Source organism: Sciurus vulgaris (assembly GCF_902686455.1).
Source record: "Sciurus vulgaris genome assembly, chromosome: 4".
In the NCBI taxonomy this organism is placed as follows: domain Eukaryota; kingdom Metazoa; phylum Chordata; class Mammalia; order Rodentia; family Sciuridae; genus Sciurus; species Sciurus vulgaris.
In genome coordinates this window covers 162,014,862-162,036,190 of record NC_136464.1, presented here as the reverse complement: position 1 = coordinate 162,036,190, position 21,329 = coordinate 162,014,862, and the positions used below count along the sequence as shown (strand labels likewise).

Here is a 21,329-nt window from a genome sequence, read left to right as displayed (position 1 = left end):
ATGTGATGTCACCAAAATATTCTAATAGTAAATGAGAAAAAGTAATACAAAAACTAAAATTCAAAAGTCAAATGTTTCTAACTCAGGATATTTTAAACACAAATTTTCATTTTTTTAAAATGCCTTTTATGCTAACCATTTGTGTATTACCTGTGTTCTGTTGATTGAGTGCCAGGTTATATCGGGGTGCTACCATAAGTTATACTGGTAGCTCTTCTTTCATATAGGGACATATGGAAATTACAAGAGAATATTTGTATGTTATAGATGAAATCTCTAATGAAAAAGAATGAACTGTTTTATATACATCATTATTAATAGAAAACCTTCAATTTTATTATGTCAAATAGATTCCTGAAATACTTTCAGGAAAATATTCCTGTGGTTACACATTGAGATAAAGTGTGGAAGATGTAATTTTTAATTAAGAATTTTAAGTTTTGAATCAGATTCCCTGATTTAAGCAGAATCTGTTGATTTTAATTCAGCACCCTATTTTAAACTATTTGTTTCCGTTTTGTGGTTCTGTTTCTTCATGCTGTTTATAATTTAAGTTGTATGTAAGCACTTAATAATGGGTACATTATGGTATTGTCACCATAGTATTGAATACAGAATACCTTTTTCCCAACAGATATGAGGATATTTTTACTTAGTTCTTTAATATGTTTGTTAATATGCAGTGATACAAAGCTGTGTCTTTTGTGGTGAGATTTGGAGTTTCAGTGATTTTAGTGGTTAATTTCATTTGTCTTGCTGTAGAAATTAAATGTCCTTTTGTCCTTGTGGATAGTGATGCTTACTGTTGAACATATTTTGCTCTGAATGAACTCCATTGTGAACTCAAATTTCAGTGTTACAAATTTGTAGTAAAATAACTTCACAAAATTAAAAATTCTTAAGAGAAATCTTGATAGTATATAGTATAATTTTCATCATCCATGCATGTTTGTTCTTTTCTGACTTAAGAAACACTGAGTGTGGTGGTGCATACCTATAGTCCCTGCTACTCTGGAGGATAAGGTACAATGATCACTTGAGCCCACCATTTTGAGACTAACTTGAGAAAGAGAACCTGTCACAAAAAAAAAAAAAAAAAAAAAAAAAAAAGAAAGAAAGAAAGAAAAAAAAAAGCCATCCTAATATAACTGACCCGGTTTCTTGTTTTCAGACAAGGAGAGATTGTATCTTTTATCTGAATTAGCTAATTAACATGGGGTCATAATGTTTTCCATCACTCCGTCCTGTCCCTTCCCCTCCCTGAATAGCTTAAATAATCACACTAAAGCCACTAAAAGGTGTATGGATCCTCTTTGTATTCATTGCTAGAAGGAATTGAGCAACTGTAGCATATTGACTAAAAGCACCAATCTTAGAATTAGACCTGAGTTTAAAAATCTCGATTCTCTAGTTGACTAAGCTGTATTTGTCCTTAAAATAATTCCTTTGATCTTTAAGTTAGTTTCCTGTTCTGTGAAGAGAATATGGTATACCTACCTCACAGGGTGGTTGTGAGGATTAACTACTAATATATGTGGAGCACTTGGATTTGTGCCTGACACAGGGAGAGTACTCAAGAATTTTAGCCATACTTAATATAAAGTTAGTATACAAATTCTCTCATCACTGGTCGACTGTCCAAAAAAAAAAAAAAAAAAAAAAAAAAAAAAAAAACACAAACCAAAAAACCCCCAGCTCTGCTACAGTTAAAAAAAGAAAAATCAGGTTTACACATTTATGCTGATTTGACTTCTTCATAAATAGTGTTTTTAAGAGTTTCACATTTTCAGAGTTTCTCTTAAATACATGGAAGACATGCTTGAGACTTCCTGGCCTATTTTAATGTAAATGCAGTAGATATTGAGTTATAGCAGTAGGGAGTACTAGATTGTGAATCTGGAGTTGGGTTCAGTCCTGGCTTTGCTGTTTACTTTGCACATATGTTCTTGGATAAATAACATAGTTTCCCTACATATAAATTTTGATCTGTGATGTTTATAATCTGATCTACCTCACCTTATCAATTTAGTTGCTCATAAAATTGGATAAAATAATTGAGGCTCTTTAGAAAGCTCAAAGGACTATCCAGTGAAAAAGATAAGTGTTAGCTCAGTTTTCAGCTTATGTTTTCTCAAAACATAACTGATGTCATGAAATATTGTGAATTATTAAAAATTGAAACTCAAATCACTGTTAGTCATAAGTCTGGGACGCAAGACATTTGCGGAATTTTTTTCTTATATTGTAAAGTGGCTTATTACTCAGGTGTTCAGACTTTCCCCAAAGAGTCAGAAATCAGTTCCTAGATAAGCTCATTTTCTTGGAAAGTGCAATTGTAGCTTTAGATAGCTAGTGTCTGCTCAGAACTGATCACCTCTCTTAAGCCTTTAATTAGCTACCTGGCTTAAATTAATTTGCATTTCATCTGCATTTCCGCATGTAGTTTGCAGTTTATTAATTTATATCTGAGTATTTTCATAAGTCATTTTATGTCTTTTACATGTGACTTGGTCTTGTTTTTTCAGTTAGCTTGGAATCTTCTGAAGGGCAAAGGCATTTGTCCTTTCCCTTTCTACATCATCAGTCTCCAGATTGATGATAAAGGGTGCTCTACTCATAATGGGTTCTTATTGATTGTGATTGAGTAAAACTTTGACTGGAACGGTGCTCTAAGTTGTCCTTATCTTAAAAAAAGTACGCATCTGCAGCAATTTTCAGTTTAATGTTATGCCTGTTTAGAATTAGAGACCAAAAGACACCAAAAACAGTATGCTGTATAAATAAAGAAAATATGGTAGTTTAAATGCTACCATACATTTCAACTTAGCCTTTAAAAAAAAAAAAAAAAATTGTTAGTTGTATTTGACTGAAATAAATTTAATACATCTTTACTAGGTAATTTGAATTTTTAATGACATAATATTGTTTTGGAATGTGGCATTTGTGTTAATAGGGTAGAAAGAGTCTATTCTGGTATTTCCTACTCTTCCATGAAGTTAATTTATTAAATTTTTAGTGATACTTATCATTGAAGTTTCTGATGTAAACTTTGATATGGAGGAGACTATTCCTGTAATAAAATGACCAATTTATTTTGAAAAGACTACACTGGAAAACAAACTTGTTTGCATTTTCTTTAATCAGAATATTCCCTAAGCCAAAATAAGATAAAATTTTATTATTTATCTCATTACTTAAAATTTACTAAAGATGATGTTTCTTCCAAATGAATGTTTGCATAGTTTTCCGATTTTTTTTCCTCTAAAACCAATTACTAGTATACTAAAAAACATTTTTTACATCTTCCTCAGGAATGTCATTGTCTGCTGGATCCTCCCCTCTTCATTCCCCCAAGATTACTCCACATACTTCTCCTGCTCCTAGAAGAAGAAGTCACACTCCAAATCCAGCAAGTTACATGGTGCCTTCTAGTGCCTCTACACCTGTTAATAATCCTGTTTCTCAGACTCCATCTTCTGGTCAGGTGATCCAGAAGGAAACTGTCGGTGGGACCACTTACTTCTATACAGACACAACTCCAGCACCTTTGACTGGAATGGTATGTCTGCAGTAAGGAGGGAATTGTAATACTCTTAGGAAAGTTCCTAAGGGAGTTACTCCCCCTTGAATCTTTTTATTAAAATATGAAAAAACATTTCATTTTCTACTCAGTCTAATCATTTTTTCAAATAAATCTGGTTCTGCCTAATAATTCTTGTTTTAGACAAATCTGGTGTTAGTCACATATTAGTTTACATTTATACTTTATTGTAGTACCTCATGGCACGTTTTACATATGAGGTTACCCAGTATTTGTGGTAGCTAGAATTGATGTTTATTGACTTGTTTATGGGTACTGGGTAGTTCTATCTCTCGGAAGAAGTTGAGTAAGTAGATGGTGTCTTATCAGTTGTTATTGAAAGCAAACTGATGATCAACTCTTGCCTCAGAAGAGGCAGTAATTTTAACAGCTACATCTCTGGATAGTGGAATGACACATGGTAGGAGCTGTAATGTGGGTCATTGCTAAGGAGGGAGAAGATTCAGACCGAAGGGAGCCATGATTCTGGACAAGGGAAGAGCTACTAAAAGACTTGTAATGGAGAGAGAAAAGAATTAAACAAAGAGGAAGAGATAGACCCAGAAAAAACACGAATAAAAAGACCAAGAGAAGAACAACGTAGCAGAAGGACACATTTCTTCTCAGAGTACATTAGTGTTGCTCTGGAGGGAGGGAGAAAGAACAAGAATGAGAGGAGCAAGAAGAGACTGGTGAGGGCTGGGAGGATAAGAAGCATTATTATGTTATATGAATCGTACCTTTTAAACTTCATTATTTTGTCCATTAAGAAAAATTTTAACTGCACAGAAAATAGTAGTTGAAGAGCTCATGAGTAAGAGAACCAAGTTCCATTAAAATAATGGAAGCTGATTTAAATCATAGACATTTAACAGTCAGATGATAGATTTATTTGAAAAGCATATTTGTATTTCAGTAAGCAGATTTCGATTCCCCAAATTAAATCAACAATTTTTCTTTACTAAAAGATAATTTGAGGGAAAAGAGAATGGATTTCTATCTTTTTTTTTTTTTTAAAGAGCCTAATTCTACCATGTTTTTGACACTCCTAAATTTTTGTAGTTCTGAGATGGTTTCCTCAATTGTAAAATGAGAATACTAGTACTTCCAACCACCTTATGAGGATTAAATGTGAAAACATGAATAGAAGTAGTTGTAAGTAATGTAAAATGCTTAAAAATAACTAATGATTGTGTGAGGGTTTTTTTTTTTCCCTCCCCCATTAGAAATCCTTTATAAGTTATCACAGAACAGCTTGCCAAATAGAAGGTCAAATAATTGAGAAAGAGACTTCCCTTTTTTCTTTTTAAGTAAAGATTCTATCAGTGGTTTAACCCTGGTTTTGGTGTATTTTATTTTGCAGTTAATTACATTTTATTATATTTTATCATATTTATAGAAAGAAGGGATTTATACAGAGGTTTTTCTGTCACAAAACTGAATGCTATTTTTACAGAGATTAAGTGTGACATTTAAAAAAAAATTTTTCCCCTTCAAACCATTCTTTAAAATATGCTTGTAGCAAGCCTGAGGTAATTAAGCTGGACTATGCTATCTGATAAAGAAAACCAAAGCAAGAAAAAGGAGGTATTATTTTCTCTGCAGTTACAGGTTAAAGGAAAACTTAAAGGTATTGCAGAACCACTTTCTAAATGAAATTCAGAGCAGAATGTTTATCTGAGGATGCCAGAAAACAACTGAATTTATTATTTTTTTAATTTGTTTTTAAAGACACAAATATTTTAGTTAAAAGGATAAAGTGACCCTGGGCGTGGTGGCACACAACTGTAGTCCCAGCTGCTCCAATGGATATCAAGTTGATAACCTCAGCAACTTAACGAGACCCTCCCTGCCTCAAAATAAAAAATAAAAAGTAGCTCAGGGATAGAGCACCCCTGGGTTGAATCCCCAGTACTAGAGTCGAAGGTGTGGGGAAGAAAAGAGAAAGAAAAGCAAAAGGAAAAAGACAAAGAGCTACTTTCACCTTCTCATTAGAGCTTAAATGTTATTATTTCTGAAGAAATGTTTTCTCATTTACTTTTTAAAATTGATTATTGAAATATAGTTCATTCAGAAAGAATTCTGTTAACAGCTATTCTCTGTTTAATTAACTGTCATTTAAAGATTTTAAATGTGTCAAAATTAATTAACTGTTATTTAAAGATTTTAAATGTGTCAAAATTTAGTAGTCATATAAAGATTAACTTTTATCAAAACAATAATAAAACTACCATTTGAGAAAAATTGATGATTATATTCCCCCCTACACACCTTTTTTAGGTATTTCCAAACTACCATATTTATCCTCCAACTGCACCTCATGTTGCTTATATGCAACCAAAAGCAAATGCACCTTCCTTCTTCATGGCTGATGAGCTCCGACAGGTATGCTTTCAAAATTTGTAGAACTAATGAGTACCTACTGTACTTTTGTGAAGAAAAGGAAAATGAACAGATCAGACTATTTAATCACATATGCTGCACTAACACAAATAGAATTTAGAATTTATAAATTTTATTTAAGAAAACCTGTTTTAAGAAAATTTTAAATAAGTGTTTTAGAATAAAACAATAACTATTTTAATGGGCTACCTTCATATCCTTTATATCAAAAGGGTCTTTGATGTGTATGATTTAAGTAGTTTCTAATGTTTAATCAATGTCTTAGTTCTAGTTATAGGTTAAGAGTAAATAGTTTGCCCCAGAAAAAAAAAACTTTCTTTTAACAAAGCTAAAATTTTTTAAAAGTAGGTTTTATAAAATAATTTAGTGGGTTTTTTTTTTTAGTAAGCAGCTAGATAGATATTATGAATAGAATTTTATTTTAAACTTTGTTGCTCAGAAATATTTTTTGTTTCCCATAAGCAAGTTGTACCAGCATAGTGATTTTAGAATGAATTATTGAGTAGCTTAGTAGTAGACCTTCAGTTTTCAGCCACCAAATTGGCTTCATTCTTTGGGGATAGCACAGCTTTTTAAATCTAGCTTTAGCTATAGGTAGGTCTATATCTGGGACCGGAATTTAGATATTTTAACATTGAGAAATATTGTTCGATCAATATTAAGAAGTACACATAACAAAAAATTATTACTTAAGTTATTTAGTTATACTAGGAAGTCTAGATTTCAGAGGCTGTGCTTAGATATCAATATACTTATTTACTTTTCTTAGGAGCTGATCAACAGACATTTAATAACAATGGCTCAAATCGATCAAGCAGATATGCCAGGTAAAATGCATATTGCTTCATCCTTCCTTTTAAAGTCTATTTGAATTTTTATATAGTACTACTTGTTCTATGGATTAATAAGCATTGCAAGATGGTACTTATCATATAGCTTATTTTAGTTAGTTTTACATGTCACAGTATTCTAGTTTATTTAAAAAAATAGTTGATTTTAGGATTCATGGTGATTTATTTCACTATGCACTAGTGTATCATTGTCTCATGAAACTAAAGTATAGCTAAGCAAAAGGAGAAGGCAGTTATTATTATTTCTAAGACTATAGCATACCAATTAATGATTACCTGTTTTACTTTATTCCTCTTCAAAAATTCTGTGACATATTATTTTCCTCTCCATTTTACATATGAGGAAAACTGAAATTGACAGATTAAATAATTAATTGGCCTAGAGGACCAAAGAGTAAGTGGCTGTCTGAGTCAGGATTTAAACCTATTTTTCTTTTTTTTTTCCAGACTGTACTGTTAATGTTTCTCAGTGTGCTAAAATCTTTTTCCCTGGCTTGCTTATTACTCTGTGTAAATTAAATATGGCATAATTTAGCAAAACTTAATAAATAATACAGTGGGAATATATTTGCTGCCAAAATAATCTCAGAATACCCAGCTGTAATCAAGAATTCAGCATAGTCCAATATGTGTCAATTCAGTTGCTAAATAATTAAAGAGTATGACTGACAGCTGGGTCTTAAGACTGATCTTTCCACTTTGGATGAGCAGAAAACTTAACTGTAATGACGTTTGAAGTGTTCATGTAGAAAATTTTCTTAATTATTTAAGTATATTTGAGGCCCTAGCCAGGGCAAAAATGGACAAAGAAAAAGAAATTGGAAGTACAAGGTTAGAAAGGAGAAGAAAACAAAAACAACCACAAAAAACAAAACAAAAACCCCAGAAGAAAAAAGAAATTAAAAATAAGCCAAAGCCGTTGCAAAGGAGAAAATAAACCTGTTGCACATAGATCCTACAACTGTAATTAGACATTATTTGAAATAACAGAATTCAGTGATATTGTCAGGGGAATTTTACATAGAAGTTAAAATGAGGAAAGTATACTGACAGGGAAAAATGCAGAGAATCTTAGTAATATAGTAAGTTAAAAAGTGAAGTACAGGGGCTGGGGATATAGCTCAGTAGGTAGAGTGCTTGCCTTACAAGCACAAGGCCTTGAGTTCAATCCCCAGTACCACCCCTCCCCCCCCAAAAAAAAAGTGAAGTGCAAGAGACTATATACAGTATACCCTCTTTTAAAGTTAGATAACTAAAAGTTATTTATTCATATTTTTGTATGTGCATATGCATATATATATTACATGCATAATATGTTTTTGAGGAATAACTGTAGATGTTATAAAATCATATAAAAAGGAGAGAAGTAAGGCAGAGAGGTTACAGTTAAATATAGGTTAAAGTGAAGAAGGCCTGAGCTTTTTTTTTGGGTGCCAAATTTGAGATGCTTTCTACATTGTTAAGAATACCTAAGGGCTGGAGTTGCAGCTCAGTGGTAGAACACTGGCCTAACACCTGTGGGGCACTGCGTTCAATTTTCACAACCACATAAAATAAATTAATGTACAACTAAGTTACACACACACACACACACACACACACACACACACACACACACACACAAATACTTAAAAAGACATGATTTGAGTTTCATAAACTAAAAGTTGTGGTTAATCTAGTTCCACGCACCTATGTTCAAGTGCAGTTTAATAAATGATTTATTTTGTCACTTGACTCTGAGTTTTTCATTTTCTCCTTTTAACTATTTTACTGACGTTTATTAATGTTTGAATCATGCTTTTTTGTTTACATTGTCTAGTTTATACTTCACACTTCCATCAATTGATAATTTTCAACTCTGAAGTCATAACTTCGGACTCCACCAAAAAATTGGTAGAACTAGTAAACAAATTCAGCAAAGTTGCAGAATCCAAAATCAAAATAGAAAAATCAGTAAATTTATTTTATACACCAGTAGTAAATTGAACTAGAAATCAGAAGGTAATCTCTTTCACAATAGCTGCAAAAAAAGGGGGGTGGGGGGAATTAACCAAAGAGGTGAAATATCTCTATAATGAAAATTATAAAATCTTGATGAAAGATAAGAAAGAGGACAAAAAAAGGGTTACCCTATATTCATGAATTGGAAGAATCAGTATTGTCCATGCTACCCAAAGTGACCTACAGGTTCAGTGTAGTCCCTATCAAATACCAAAGGAAGTTAGCGGAGTCTCCACTGACAAGAATTATTTTGTAGTGCTGTTGTTACCTGTAGTTCACAGTCTTAAAATAAATTGCATAGAATCAGACTCCTGAGATGTATTCTTTAGATAATGCTTAGTTTTCCACTGATGGATACTTCTTTTTTTGTATTACCTATAAAATTCTGCATGACTTGCTTGAAAGTGATTACAGAATAAGTGTATGTAGTTAATTTTTAGTTGATTGTGTCCCTCACTCATTCTCTGTCACGCTTGTGATATGAATACCACTATTGGCATAATAAATTAGAAGTCTCTAGTATGCCATTTAAGTTTCTTTACCATCTAATCCCTGAACACCTATTCCAACTTTATCTCTATTGTGCATCCTCTGTGGTATATACCTTATGCTCCCACCACATGAAAGGTCACCATTCCTGAGCATAGTGTACACATGTAGACCTTGTTTGTTGTCCTGTTTACTTCCCTATTGCTCATCTCTTCCACTTGTTTTAGCCAATTGAAAACAGTCTCATCCTTCAGTTTTGTAGTAAAAATGCCAATTATTTTACGAGATCTTTCCTTGTATCTTTGGGAATGGCTCCCTTTTCTGTCATTTCATAGTGTAGCTTGTTAAAGTGTAGTCCCTTAGCCAGCAACCTCATTTTCTTTATCATTTAGGAACTTGTTAGAATTTATAAATTCTCGGCTCCACTTCAAATCTGCTCACTTAAAAAATGCAGAATGGGCTCTGTGGTTGTAGCTAAGGGATGGAGCACTTGCCTAGCATGTGTGAGCACTGGGTTCAGTGTTCAGCACCATATGAAGGTAAATAAATAAAAGAGGGTATTGAGTCCATCTGCAACTCAAAATATTATTAAAAATAACATCAGTGCAGCATGGAAACCAGTGAACTGTGTTTTAACAAGCCTCTAGATGATTCTGATGAGTGTTGAAGTTCAAGAATCAGTGCCATGATGAATTGCCTTTTTTTATGTTTTATATAAATCTGTATCCTTTCATCTTCTCTAAGCTTCTTAATGGTAAGGACCCATATTTCATCAATACAAATTGGCTAATATATAGTACGTACTTAGTACCTTTTTAGATTTCATTTTAATTACTTCTTATACTAAGTGCTTCTTGGGAAATAGCTGGGAAGAAAATTTATCCCATCATTTGTGTTCTTTGTGGAAATTATGTGGATTATTCAAAGCTATATTCATGTGTGTGCATACTTACCTTATACTATCTCTATTTTAGTAGAACATGCCTCTTGACATAGGTTTGAAAGTGTCATTCATTTTTTCTATTTTACACTATAACCAAAAATGCCATCTAGGAATTAAAAGAAAGACTGAAAAATCAGAGTCCTTGGTTTGCATCCTAGGTCCCTCTTTGAGCTATGTAATTCCTATTTTCCTTATTTATGAAATAGGGAACCCCACTTCAAAGGGTTGTTGTGAGAACTAAGAGATAATGAGCATAAAGTATTTTGCAAAAGCAGAGAGAGCATTTTGACCCTGTCTTCTGGAATTAGTGAGTTTTCTTAATGGAGTTTCACTTGTATTTCTTACTAATTAAAGATCATAGATTATTTTTTTGTTTGTAGGATTTTATAAAGAGTTAATGTCATGTTATGAAAATAGCATTAAGCATGTTTATTGTAAAGGGTTTTAACAGTCTTTTTTTCCTACTCATATACTGCATGTTCAGTTATAATTTTTCCACTTAAAATATGGTGAGCATTTCCAAGTATTTTGAGACCATTAAATAAAATAGAATCTCTTCAATTGGAAAACAAAATCATCCTGCAGCATTAGAAAACTTCTTGTCTTTTTAGATTATAGACTAATAAATGTTCATTCTAGAAAAGAGTGAGCATAAAGGAATAAAATTGTCTATTGTCTCTTTAGAGAAACCAACCACTGCATACATTTTAGTGTACAACTTTTTAGACCTTAAATGAAGCACCAAATTGGTATTCAAGATATATAGCTTCTAGATCCTAATAGTGTATCATGAGCAAATCCGTATTCATTACATATTCTTTTTTTTTTTTTTTTTTTGTGGTGCTGGTGATTGAACCCAGGGCCTTGAGCTTGTGAGGCAAGCACTCTACCAACTGAGCTATACCCCCAGCCTTAAATGTAATTTTCATAGAAAGCATGGTGGGTTTTTTTTTTTTTTTTTTTTTCTCTCCTTTGTATATTTTACCAGGGATTAAAGTCATAGTACTTCCACTGAATGACCGTACTAATACCTATCTGTAACCATTTCCCCATTTCTTTTGCATTTATACCACCTATAATTTCGCTATTCTTGACTCTCATTGAGCACTGCTTTAGCTGTTTGCCTCTTAATTATTTTTATGGTGGTGGAGGTGGGGTGATTTTCCTTGACTTGTACTTACTGAACCAAAGATTGGTTTTGATATCAGTTGTTACATTTGTAGGTACATAAGTATGTATACATATGTAAGGATAGTACCCAACTTAATGTGATTTGTTTTGAATTTCTTTATGCTTTAAAAACATAAGTATTCATGTCAAAATATATTGTGTATGAAGTAAAATGTCTGAAGAAACATTCTGTCTTGATTTTATTCAGTGATAGAATAAAAATGTTTACTATCTGAAGTGATAACTGTCTATTTCTGATAAAAATGCATATTATACTATAAAAATGGTAAATATTTTTGAGTGTATGAACTTTACTTTTTCTTTGTTTTATGAGTACATAAATCAGAGTTTGTTTTATAGAATTGCTATAAATGCTGAAATTATTCTTTAATACAAGGGTGTTGTGATACAGGAGTGGTATATACTAGTTTTGATTTCTTCTTCATTCTGTGAGAGATTGTGGATGTCTGTAACTACAAGTTGTCTTCCTATGAATTACTCTAGCAGTCCCCACAGAAGTTGACAGCTACCATAGCCTATTCCCTCTAGAACCACTGCCACCCCCCAACCGGATACAGAAATCAAGTAATTTTGGATATATTACATCTTGCTACAAAGCTGTAAATAGCAAAGATGATCTGCCATATTGCCTTCGGAGGATACATGGTAAGGAAGATAAATTTTCCTTTTTTATGTTATTGAGGCTAAGAGTATTCAAACCTTCCTGAATATCTTGTTTTCTTTAGTAGATAAATTTAATGGACAATAAGTTTTCTTTTCATTTAGAAATTAGTACCCTAAAAGCATGATACAGCATTTTCTTTACATTTCTGATGGACTACTAGAGAGATACCATTTGCAGTGTATTGTATTAAAAAAAAACCAAAAACTTCTTTTTAGGTTTTCGTCTTGTTAACACAAAGTGCATGGTGTTGGTTGATATGTGGAAAAAAATTCAGCACTCAAATATTGTAACCCTGCGTGAAGTATTTACCACTAAAGCATTCTCCGAGCCTTGTGAGTAATGGTGCTATAATTGTTGTGCTTTTGGTAATCTTTGTTATTTGAAGACAGATTTCAGTAATGAGTGTTTGTGTTTTATTTTAAGCTCTTGTGTTTGCATATGATTTCCATGCTGGAGGAGAAACTATGATGAGCAGACACTTTAATGACCCTAATGCTGATTCCTATTTCACAAAGAGAAAATGGGGTAAGAAAACAATGCAAGCGAACTGTATTTTGACAAATGCTTTTGCATGGTGGAAAAGTTATTTTATATTTTTAAAAATGTGTGACTTTATTCCTGTAATCATTTAGTGTAAAGACTCTTGCATTTTAAAAAGAAATATCTCAAAGAGGTAGAGTTGATCTGCAGCAAGTTAGGAAATAATGTGTTATATATATTTACTGAGGTTTAGATGAGTTATGAATGACTTAGAAATTTGATGTTTGTGATCACTGGGAATATGTTAAAATTTTTTTCCTCTTTAAATGTTTTTTTCTTTTAAATTACAATGCTTTCTGAATAAGGATGATTTGGAAAATTTGTAAATTAAAAATAAAAATAACCCTTATTAATTCATAGCCAAAGCACAAGTATTATAAGTTTTTGGTATATTTCTTCCCAGTCTTGTTTTATTTTTGTCTCCCTTGGCAGTGTTTTGGTTTTTGTCATTTTATATCATATTATGCCTTTCATTTATTATAAATGTTTTCCTTTTTTATGTTCTCTAAATACAATTTACTGACTTACAGTCTAGTGTGACTGTATAATTGTTTATGCTATTACTTACCTAAACAAATGTTTTACTTTTAAGATAGAATTCCATGTTGTTTAGGAAATCAGTCTTCAAAATAGATTTACAGTTTACTGTAAAATTATTCAAGTATTTTATTTGGAATATTTAAAGTTTTTTTACTTATTTTTAATATTTACTTACTCATTTTATAATTCAAGTTTTGCAGAGAATCGACATTTTAATTGTATTCAACAAATGTTTAGTTAAATGTAAATGATTATAGAGAAAAAGTAAATTCATTTTGAGATGTTCATTAACTTTTGTATTTGGCGAGGGTCTCATTTTTTAGTTTGAGGCCAAGAAAGATGCATCATATTCTTTGCTGTGGTTTTTAATCTTAAGATTTTCTTGAATATGTGTTTTAGTCAGCTTTTTTGCTGCTGTGTCTAAATGATCTGACCAGCATAATTATAGAAGAGGAAAAGTATATCTGAGGGCTCACAGTTTCAGAAGTGTTTAGTCCATAGAAGGCTGGCTCCATTCCTAGGGGCTTGAGGTGAGGCTGAACCTCATGGTGGACAGTGTGTGTGCCAGAGGGAAGCAGCTTATGTGAGATCAGGAAGCAGAGTAAGACTCCACTCTCTAGATACAAAGTATATACCCCATAGCCACACCCCCAATGAACCACGCCCTCCAGCCACACCTCCCTCAAGTCACCACTCAGTTAATCCCATCAAGGAATCAATTCAGTGATTAGGTTGAGACAACCCAATGTTTCTCCTCTGGACCTTTTTGCATTGTTTCACATCGTGAGCTTTTGGGGGACACCTCACATCCAAGCCATAACAAATATGTAACTTACAGAACTTAAAAGGAGTGGCAAGATTTGAGTTTACCTTATAGTATCTTTCAGATTGTGACTCCTTTAGATAAAGACTATAGATAAGCAAAATATATTGCTTCAGTTGACTTGTGACTTTGCTTTCCACATTCTGACGGTTGAAAAGAAGAAAGTTGTGGTTACATGGTTGTTTCACATTAAAAATCTGGTCATGTAGTGTGGTCATTTTTTTCTTTTGCCATGTCATCTGTAGACACACGCATAATTTTACTGAAGGGGATGTGGTGTGACTTTTCCTATAGATGAATGTGGTTGTTGTTCAAGTTTATTTTAGTATTAACACCTGTGAAATGACTGTTGGCTTTAATTTATAGCTGGGTTTTTAACCTCAACACTGTTGAATTTTAAACTGCTTAATTATTTTTGTGGAGGCTATCCTGTGCGTTGCAGAATGCTTAGCAGTGGCTTCTACCTACTGGATGCAGTAGCAATCCTCTCTATCCCAGTCATGACACCAAAAATATATTCAAACATTGCTAAATGTTCCCTGCTGAGAATCACTCTTTCATAGCAGTTTTCCAGTTTATTTTTATCTTAATATTTTGTTTTTTTGTGTTGACTGATTATTTGATAAATTAACATGTTTTCAGTGGAATCAGTGCTGTTTCCATTGTTTTAAAATATTGTTTGAATGGTTATAACTTCCTTAAACATTATTTTCTTATATTTTGTAGTTTATTTTCTTATATTTTGTAGTTTATTACCTTAATACAAAATATTTTTTTTATTTTGTAGTTTATTACCTTATTTTCTTATATTTTGTAGTTTATTACCTTAATACAAAATATTTTTAAATCACATTATAAAATATACTAACACTTTTTTCTAGATTTGATATCTTCAATTCTGTCCAAATTGAGAGGTCGTTTTTTAATTTTGTATGAACTTCTTGGTAGAAATTTTATACCTAGCCATAATTACATGTTATTTATTTTCTCTACAGTTAGCTATTTGACTATGTTACTTTTGTATCTGATTCACAAAAGGTTGATATATAATTGTGTGAATATAAATTTGTATTCTTTAATTACAAAATCTTGATTAAATTTATATTAAATTTATATGCTGCTTCTGATTTAGGTATTTTTATTGATGCACACAGTATTATGAAAAACACTCATAAGAGGAGTTTGAATAAAGATGATTACTTTTCATGGACAAGCAAATTATGTTTACTTTTTATCATTATACATAAGTAACATTCAGTGTTTGGCATTTATGTTAATATGACTTGGGTATCAGCCTATCTAACTGACATGTCTGACCTAGAAGAGGTTGGGTGGACTAAGAAAAATAAACATTCAACATAAGTGATTGTGGAGATTTCTGTTTCCCTAGAGCCAAAGAGTGAACAGTTCTCATAAGTCTGAACAGTAGGTTACACTATAATCATTCATCTTTTATATAAAGTAACAATCTTTGCAATTCCTGTTTTTAATGAGAATTTGTTGTTTTTTGGTCAGTACTAATTTTTAAAATATTTTTTGTTTATTGTTCAATAGTTATTTGATCACAGAAGAGAGCATTTCAGTGAGCGCTTAACTGCTGCCAACAATATAAATAATTTCCAATCACAGGAACATTGGGACTTGTCTTTTAAGTTCTTAGTAATACACTAAAATTACATACACATTGACATATTGTGCCACAAATATACATGAATTTTGTTTGTTAATTTTTGATTGAATATTTTGGTCTTTTAGTTGATTACTTAAATAAGATGTCAATTTAAAAAATATATTTGTTTTGTAGGCCAACACGATGGACCGTTGCCTAGACAGCATGCTGGATTATTGCCAGAATCTCTTATTTGGGCATACATTGTCCAACTGAGTTCTGCATTGCGTACCATTCACACAGCAGGTTTAGCATGTCGAGTTATGGACCCAACAAAGATTCTGATAACAGGCAAAACAAGGTACTAGCATTTTGAGTTTTAGATTCTTTATTGACCATCTGAGTTACAACAATGAACAAAATGTGATGAGTTGTTATTGTTCTACCTTTTGATATGTTTCATCCAGAAGAATTCCTGTGACTTTTGAGTACATTTGTATGTTTAAAAAGAAAATGTTGAATGCTCAATAAAATACCTGATTGTTAACCAAAAATATTGGTGAGAATTAGAGTGATATATGGAGTTAGGGTTATAGGAATAGAGAAGTAGTATCAGCACAACTTTAATGTAGAACCATGATTCTCAAATTTTACCATGAAACAGAATCACCTGGAGAGTTTAACCACAGATTGTTGGGCTCTACCTTCCAAATTTTTCATTTTGTAATTCGTAGTGGGACCTGAGAATTTGCATTTTTAACGAGTTCCTAGATGTTGCAGTTGGCTTAGTCTCATGCTTTGAGAATTGATTTATAGAGTTAAGTAACACAGACCTTGACTTCACCTGAGTAGTGAGTAGCCAAACTTTTGAAAATTGTCTTGGGCAGCATGGCATAACAAACTGAAGATCTGGTACCAGGTTCCCTGTGTTCATATCCTGGCTCTCTTAGTCTCTGTATGACCATGAATAAGTTACTTAACATTTCAGCTTCATTAGACAGGTACTATTATTAACTCCATTTTCCTTATTTTGAATGTACCCATCTCATAAATTCATTGACTGATTTGAATGGCTTAGTACATGTAAAATGCTTAGAATGCCTGGTACATCTTTAGCAAGTATTAGGAGACTAATTTTCTTTCCTGAGTAACTAATAAACAGACAACTTGGGGTGATGAAAAGGAGGCTGATCTGTTAATCAAAAACATGAGTTATCATCCTGACTTTATTAATTACTGGCTTTGTAACTGGAGGGATATTACTTGGTATTTCTTGAGTTTTCATTTTCTTATCTCTAAAATGGTTGGTGGAGATTACATGAGGGTGAACATTCAGATGTAAGAGTAAATAATATGCTGAGATCCTTCTTAATATGAGAGGAAATGCTAAATAAATATCCATAAGTATGTCATAAGAAGTACTAAATTATTTTCTTTAAATTCTCTGATCCTTAAAGGTTGCGAGTAAATTGTGTTGGAGTTTTTGATGTTTTAACATTTGATAACAGTCAAAATAATAATCCTTTGGCATTGATGGCTCAGTATCAGGTAAGTTAGAATCAACATGGATACTTACGGCTTGTTTTTGTTTTCTTAAAACATAAATTGCTTATTTTAAAGTAATTCAGGATTTTAAGTCTAGATTTTAATTTATTCTTGAGTAGTCTCTGCAAACTTTGAACATGTATTTCTTAACCACCGTGATATTATTTAGTGTAGAGCCCTTATAGATTGGAATATATATATAATTGATGACACGATCAAGAAACTCTGTTTAAAATGGAAATGTATACATGTGATTAGGAAATTTGCTCTCAGAATAAATATATTAAAATTTAATCAACTGGATAGATTGTACTAAATAACACTACTTTTTCACTTTAATCATACTTTTTTTTTTAACTTTTAGAACACTTGTCTCATTACCAATCATACAATTTTAGAAATGGTTTCAAAGGATTGTTTTTGGATTAAAGAACCTCATAATGTTTTAACTTCATTCTACTAGTGTTGATTTAGGACCCACAGTGTTCTTAGCAGTTTTTCTAGTTATTATTTCCTTATTAATATGGTATAAGGAAATAAAGACCCTCCCAAGGGCTAGAGGTAGAACTCAGTGGTAGAACATTTGCCTTAGCACAAAGGTGAAGCCCTGGGTTCCATTCCCAGCATTACAAAATGAAGAAAAATGAAAAACCCTCTTGTAAGAAAGCATTAAAAATAATTGCTTTTGCCTGATTACTCTGAGTAAGTAATGTGGTAAATTTTTCATCTCATCCATTTTGCATCATAATGCTTGACATTAGTATATGCACCTGTCATTTTAAGACAATTTTAGTTGTTTGTGGAAAAGTTTTTGGTATTTTTGGACAAAAGGCAGAATCTTTTAATCTTTTGAACACTCTACCTGCCCATTGCTCTTCTCTTCACTTTTTTGTTCAGAGTTTTGGAGGATTTTCATTCACTTTAGTATAAGACAAAATTTTAGAACAAAGAGGAAGGAAATGACAAAACACTGTAGTCTCTAGTAGTGTTTACAGTTCCAATTAATACATAAATCTTTTTGCTGCTGAACCACAAGCAGTATAGTCCCAAGATTTAAAGGCACTCATTGAGCTCGGTTATATGCAGACTTTCCACATCTTTCTCTCTCCTGTGACCACCTAACCCCAGGCTGCCCTGATTGATAGTAGCATCCAATGGGCAGTAAAGGGAGGACTGTGATGGTTTTTCCCCTAGCAGCAACTTTCTTTCACCCAAGGGGATTTGCTTCATCCTTCTCATCTAGGGTATTATTTCTTAGTGACTTTTCTTCTGTCTTATACTTAGTGCCTAACTAATTGACCTTGATTAATTTTTCTTAATAGTTTTTGTGCTTTCAAAAGTGACTGCTTATTAACTATTAAAATACTAGTGATCTTCATATAATCAAAATAATATTAAATTTGTGAAGGGATTTTTTAAAAACTTTTTAGCCTACCCTATTACCAATCATAAAATTTTAGAATTAGTTCAGAAATGAGAAAGACGCCTTATAGTTATCCCCTCATTCTTTTTTGAACAAGATTCCCTTTTTTAAACTACTGATATGGGCCAGAAATGTAGCTCAGTAGTAGAGTGTTTTATCTAGCATTTGTAAGGACTGGGCTCAATGCAAAAAAAAAAAAAAAAAAAAAAAACTAGTTAGTTTTTTCCCCTGTGCTGCAGCAGTATTATTTTCTACAGTTTATTTGTAAATGTACAATATTTCAGTTATGTCATGAGTTGTATAGCTACTTTGTAGAGAAAAAAATGATTGCTTAGTTTCAAACCAACTTTTAGTAAAGCTTTTAGGACAACTGATAAGTCAGGAACTGCTGTCATTCAAAACCTCAAACTTCAGCTAAGTGTTATTTTCTCTTTGTTTTTCAGCTGTAAAGGATATATCAGGTTTTCTTTTCTTTTTCTTTCTTTTTTTGATATATGTGTACAGAAGAATTTTCATGTAGTTTATTATAGTAAGGTATAGGAGAGAATTAAAGATAGTCCCCAAAAGGGAAGTGTGATATTACAGAGAAGAAGGTACATGAGAAAGGAGTGCATTGTTTCTTGTAGTATATTTTTCATAGTCTGTTTCAGACACGTGCATAGAGACTGACTTTCAGTAAAATGGACATAAGTAGAGCCATAGATAGAATCAGAGAAAGAAATCAAGAAATCAAGAATCAGGAAGAAACTGAAAATGAGTTGGGGGGAAAACCTCCTGAATTCAACAAATGGGGGGAAAAAACCAGATGGAGGTAAGAAGCAAAATAACAAATGGAAAATTATTTAGTTGGGCAACAAGGAAAGGAGAGTTACTGAGTTTTTATGATGTTAAACTCTCTTAAGCAAGACTTTATTAATGTCTTTTATTTTAAAAATCAGTTCTAATCTAATCTGGATCATGTTGTATATGTGCTTTATTTCTAAAAGTTGATCATTTCCACCTTGAGTCAGCCCTAAAGAGGTGGTGGGATGTACTCAAAATAGATGGTGTAATTTTTGTTTTGTTTTGTTTTAAACCCATCTAGTTCTTCAGCTATCTTGGACCATTGCTTTCCTGGCTCATAATAGGGAACAACAGAAGATTCTGGAAGGGAGACTTAGTATAGCATCAATTCAAAGTGGAGCCAGACTAAAAATTTCCACTGTTTCAAGGGTTGAGAGACTGTATGTATGTTGGTACATGCTGCTCAATACTTGATAAATATCAACTACCTTTGCTTTACTGAATACATTGGATTGAAACACCTATAGAAATTCATAGTTAGCATTGACAGTACTCTGTTTTCTCTTGGCCAGTATTTCTGTAATTTTGTTAATATAACTTAGAAAGTTTTACTTGATCTTAAATTTGATTGAAGGGACTTCTTAATTCATAGCAGTACTCTCCTGAGAACAGGAACGATGGCAGTAGTGAAAGCATTCCTTCCCATGCCACCTTCCCTCCTGCCATTCTGGGATCCTAACTCTGACATGAATCCTTGGTATCTCTTCTTCTGATAGATTTAAAGTAGTTCATCTGTCTAATTAGTTTTTCTACTGATTTTAGGATCTCATGTTCAAAGTGTCAGATCTACAAATGTTAGTTTTTGTATACTTTTTAAATTTAAATTTTTTTTTTTTGGTAATGGAGTTTGACTTCCTCTTGTTCCCTATTACTGCAATGTTAAGGATAGCTATCTGTTCTTAAAATTTCATCATGATTGCTTCAAAATAGGTGGTTTTCCAAATATGCAAGTTATAGACATACAGTTAAACTTGTGGTTTGAAACCCTGGCTCATATCAGAATCTCTTGTGGAAGCTTTGAAAAGTACCAATACTGAGACTATACCCCAGGCTGATAACACCTAAATTGGGGTGAAAGGCACTGGGTGATTTTCTTGTTGCTTTGTTGTGTTTTGTGGTTAAGCTCCTCAGGTGATTTTTTTATGTATAGCTAGGTTTGAAAACTTAAAAGAAAAAAAAAAAAACACTAAGTAAATGAGCATATATCCAATAATTCAGATGAGATCTTGGATTATGAAGATTAAAGAAATCTTTGGTAAAACTTGCTTCAAATGATTTCATGTTAACTTGGAGTTACTCCATTTATTGATGGTTGCATATCAAGTAGGGCTACTTGGGGGTTATAATAGGTGATTTAAAAAAAAAAAAAAAAACCTTAATTTAGTCAGTGTCTTTTGAAAATCCTTTTAGAAGAAAAGCCTGAGAATGGTAAATCATTTAAAAGAGAAAATAGGAAAAAGGTAGTTACAGAACTCAAAGATGTATTAGAGTATAAGCTAAAATAGTCTTGTTTAGAAATAAAGGCAGATGGAATGTCTTTGAGGTTTGCATTATTTTCTATATTCTAGAGAATGAACATGCTCTAAAATCAGGCTAACAATTATGTTTGTAATGGGAAAACTTTCAAATAATTCTTACATTCATACTACATTCTGAAGTTCATAGAAAATGGGAAAAGTATGTATGTTAAATTACAGTGATCATAGTAAAACTAAGTATATAGTAACCTTAAGTTTTTTATAATAGGGAAAGAGGATCAGCTCTTTTTAAATAAAAGAATTTTTTTAAGAAAAGTCTTAAAAGCAGCAGTTCCATAGCTGGCATATTAACTACTTACAGTAATTTCTTAAGATATAATCCTAGAACTGCCTTTATCAGAATTAC

The 21,329-nt window shown here is 32.2% G+C and overlaps 1 protein-coding gene across 7 annotated transcripts in view; it reads left to right on the top strand.

Moving 5' to 3' along the window:
- Positions 1-21,329, top strand: part of PAN3 (poly(A) specific ribonuclease subunit PAN3) — a 161,868-nt gene that overhangs the window by 107,581 nt on the left and 32,958 nt on the right. For 5 of the 7 annotated variants that reach the window (XM_079138575.1, XM_079138573.1, XM_079138571.1 and 2 more), the window contains 8 exons: positions 3,312-3,559; positions 5,861-5,965; positions 6,753-6,810; positions 11,942-12,103; positions 12,338-12,454; positions 12,546-12,647; positions 15,830-15,995; positions 17,092-17,182. In XM_079138575.1, coding sequence (XP_078994701.1) covers positions 3,312-3,559; positions 5,861-5,965; positions 6,753-6,810; positions 11,942-12,103; positions 12,338-12,454; positions 12,546-12,647; positions 15,830-15,995; positions 17,092-17,182 — 1,049 coding nt within the window. The remainder of the gene's footprint in view (positions 1-3,311; positions 3,560-5,860; positions 5,966-6,752; positions 6,811-11,941; positions 12,104-12,337; positions 12,455-12,545; positions 12,648-15,829; positions 15,996-17,091; positions 17,183-21,329) is intronic. The other 2 variants (XM_079138574.1, XM_079138572.1) reach the window with 1 other exon arrangement.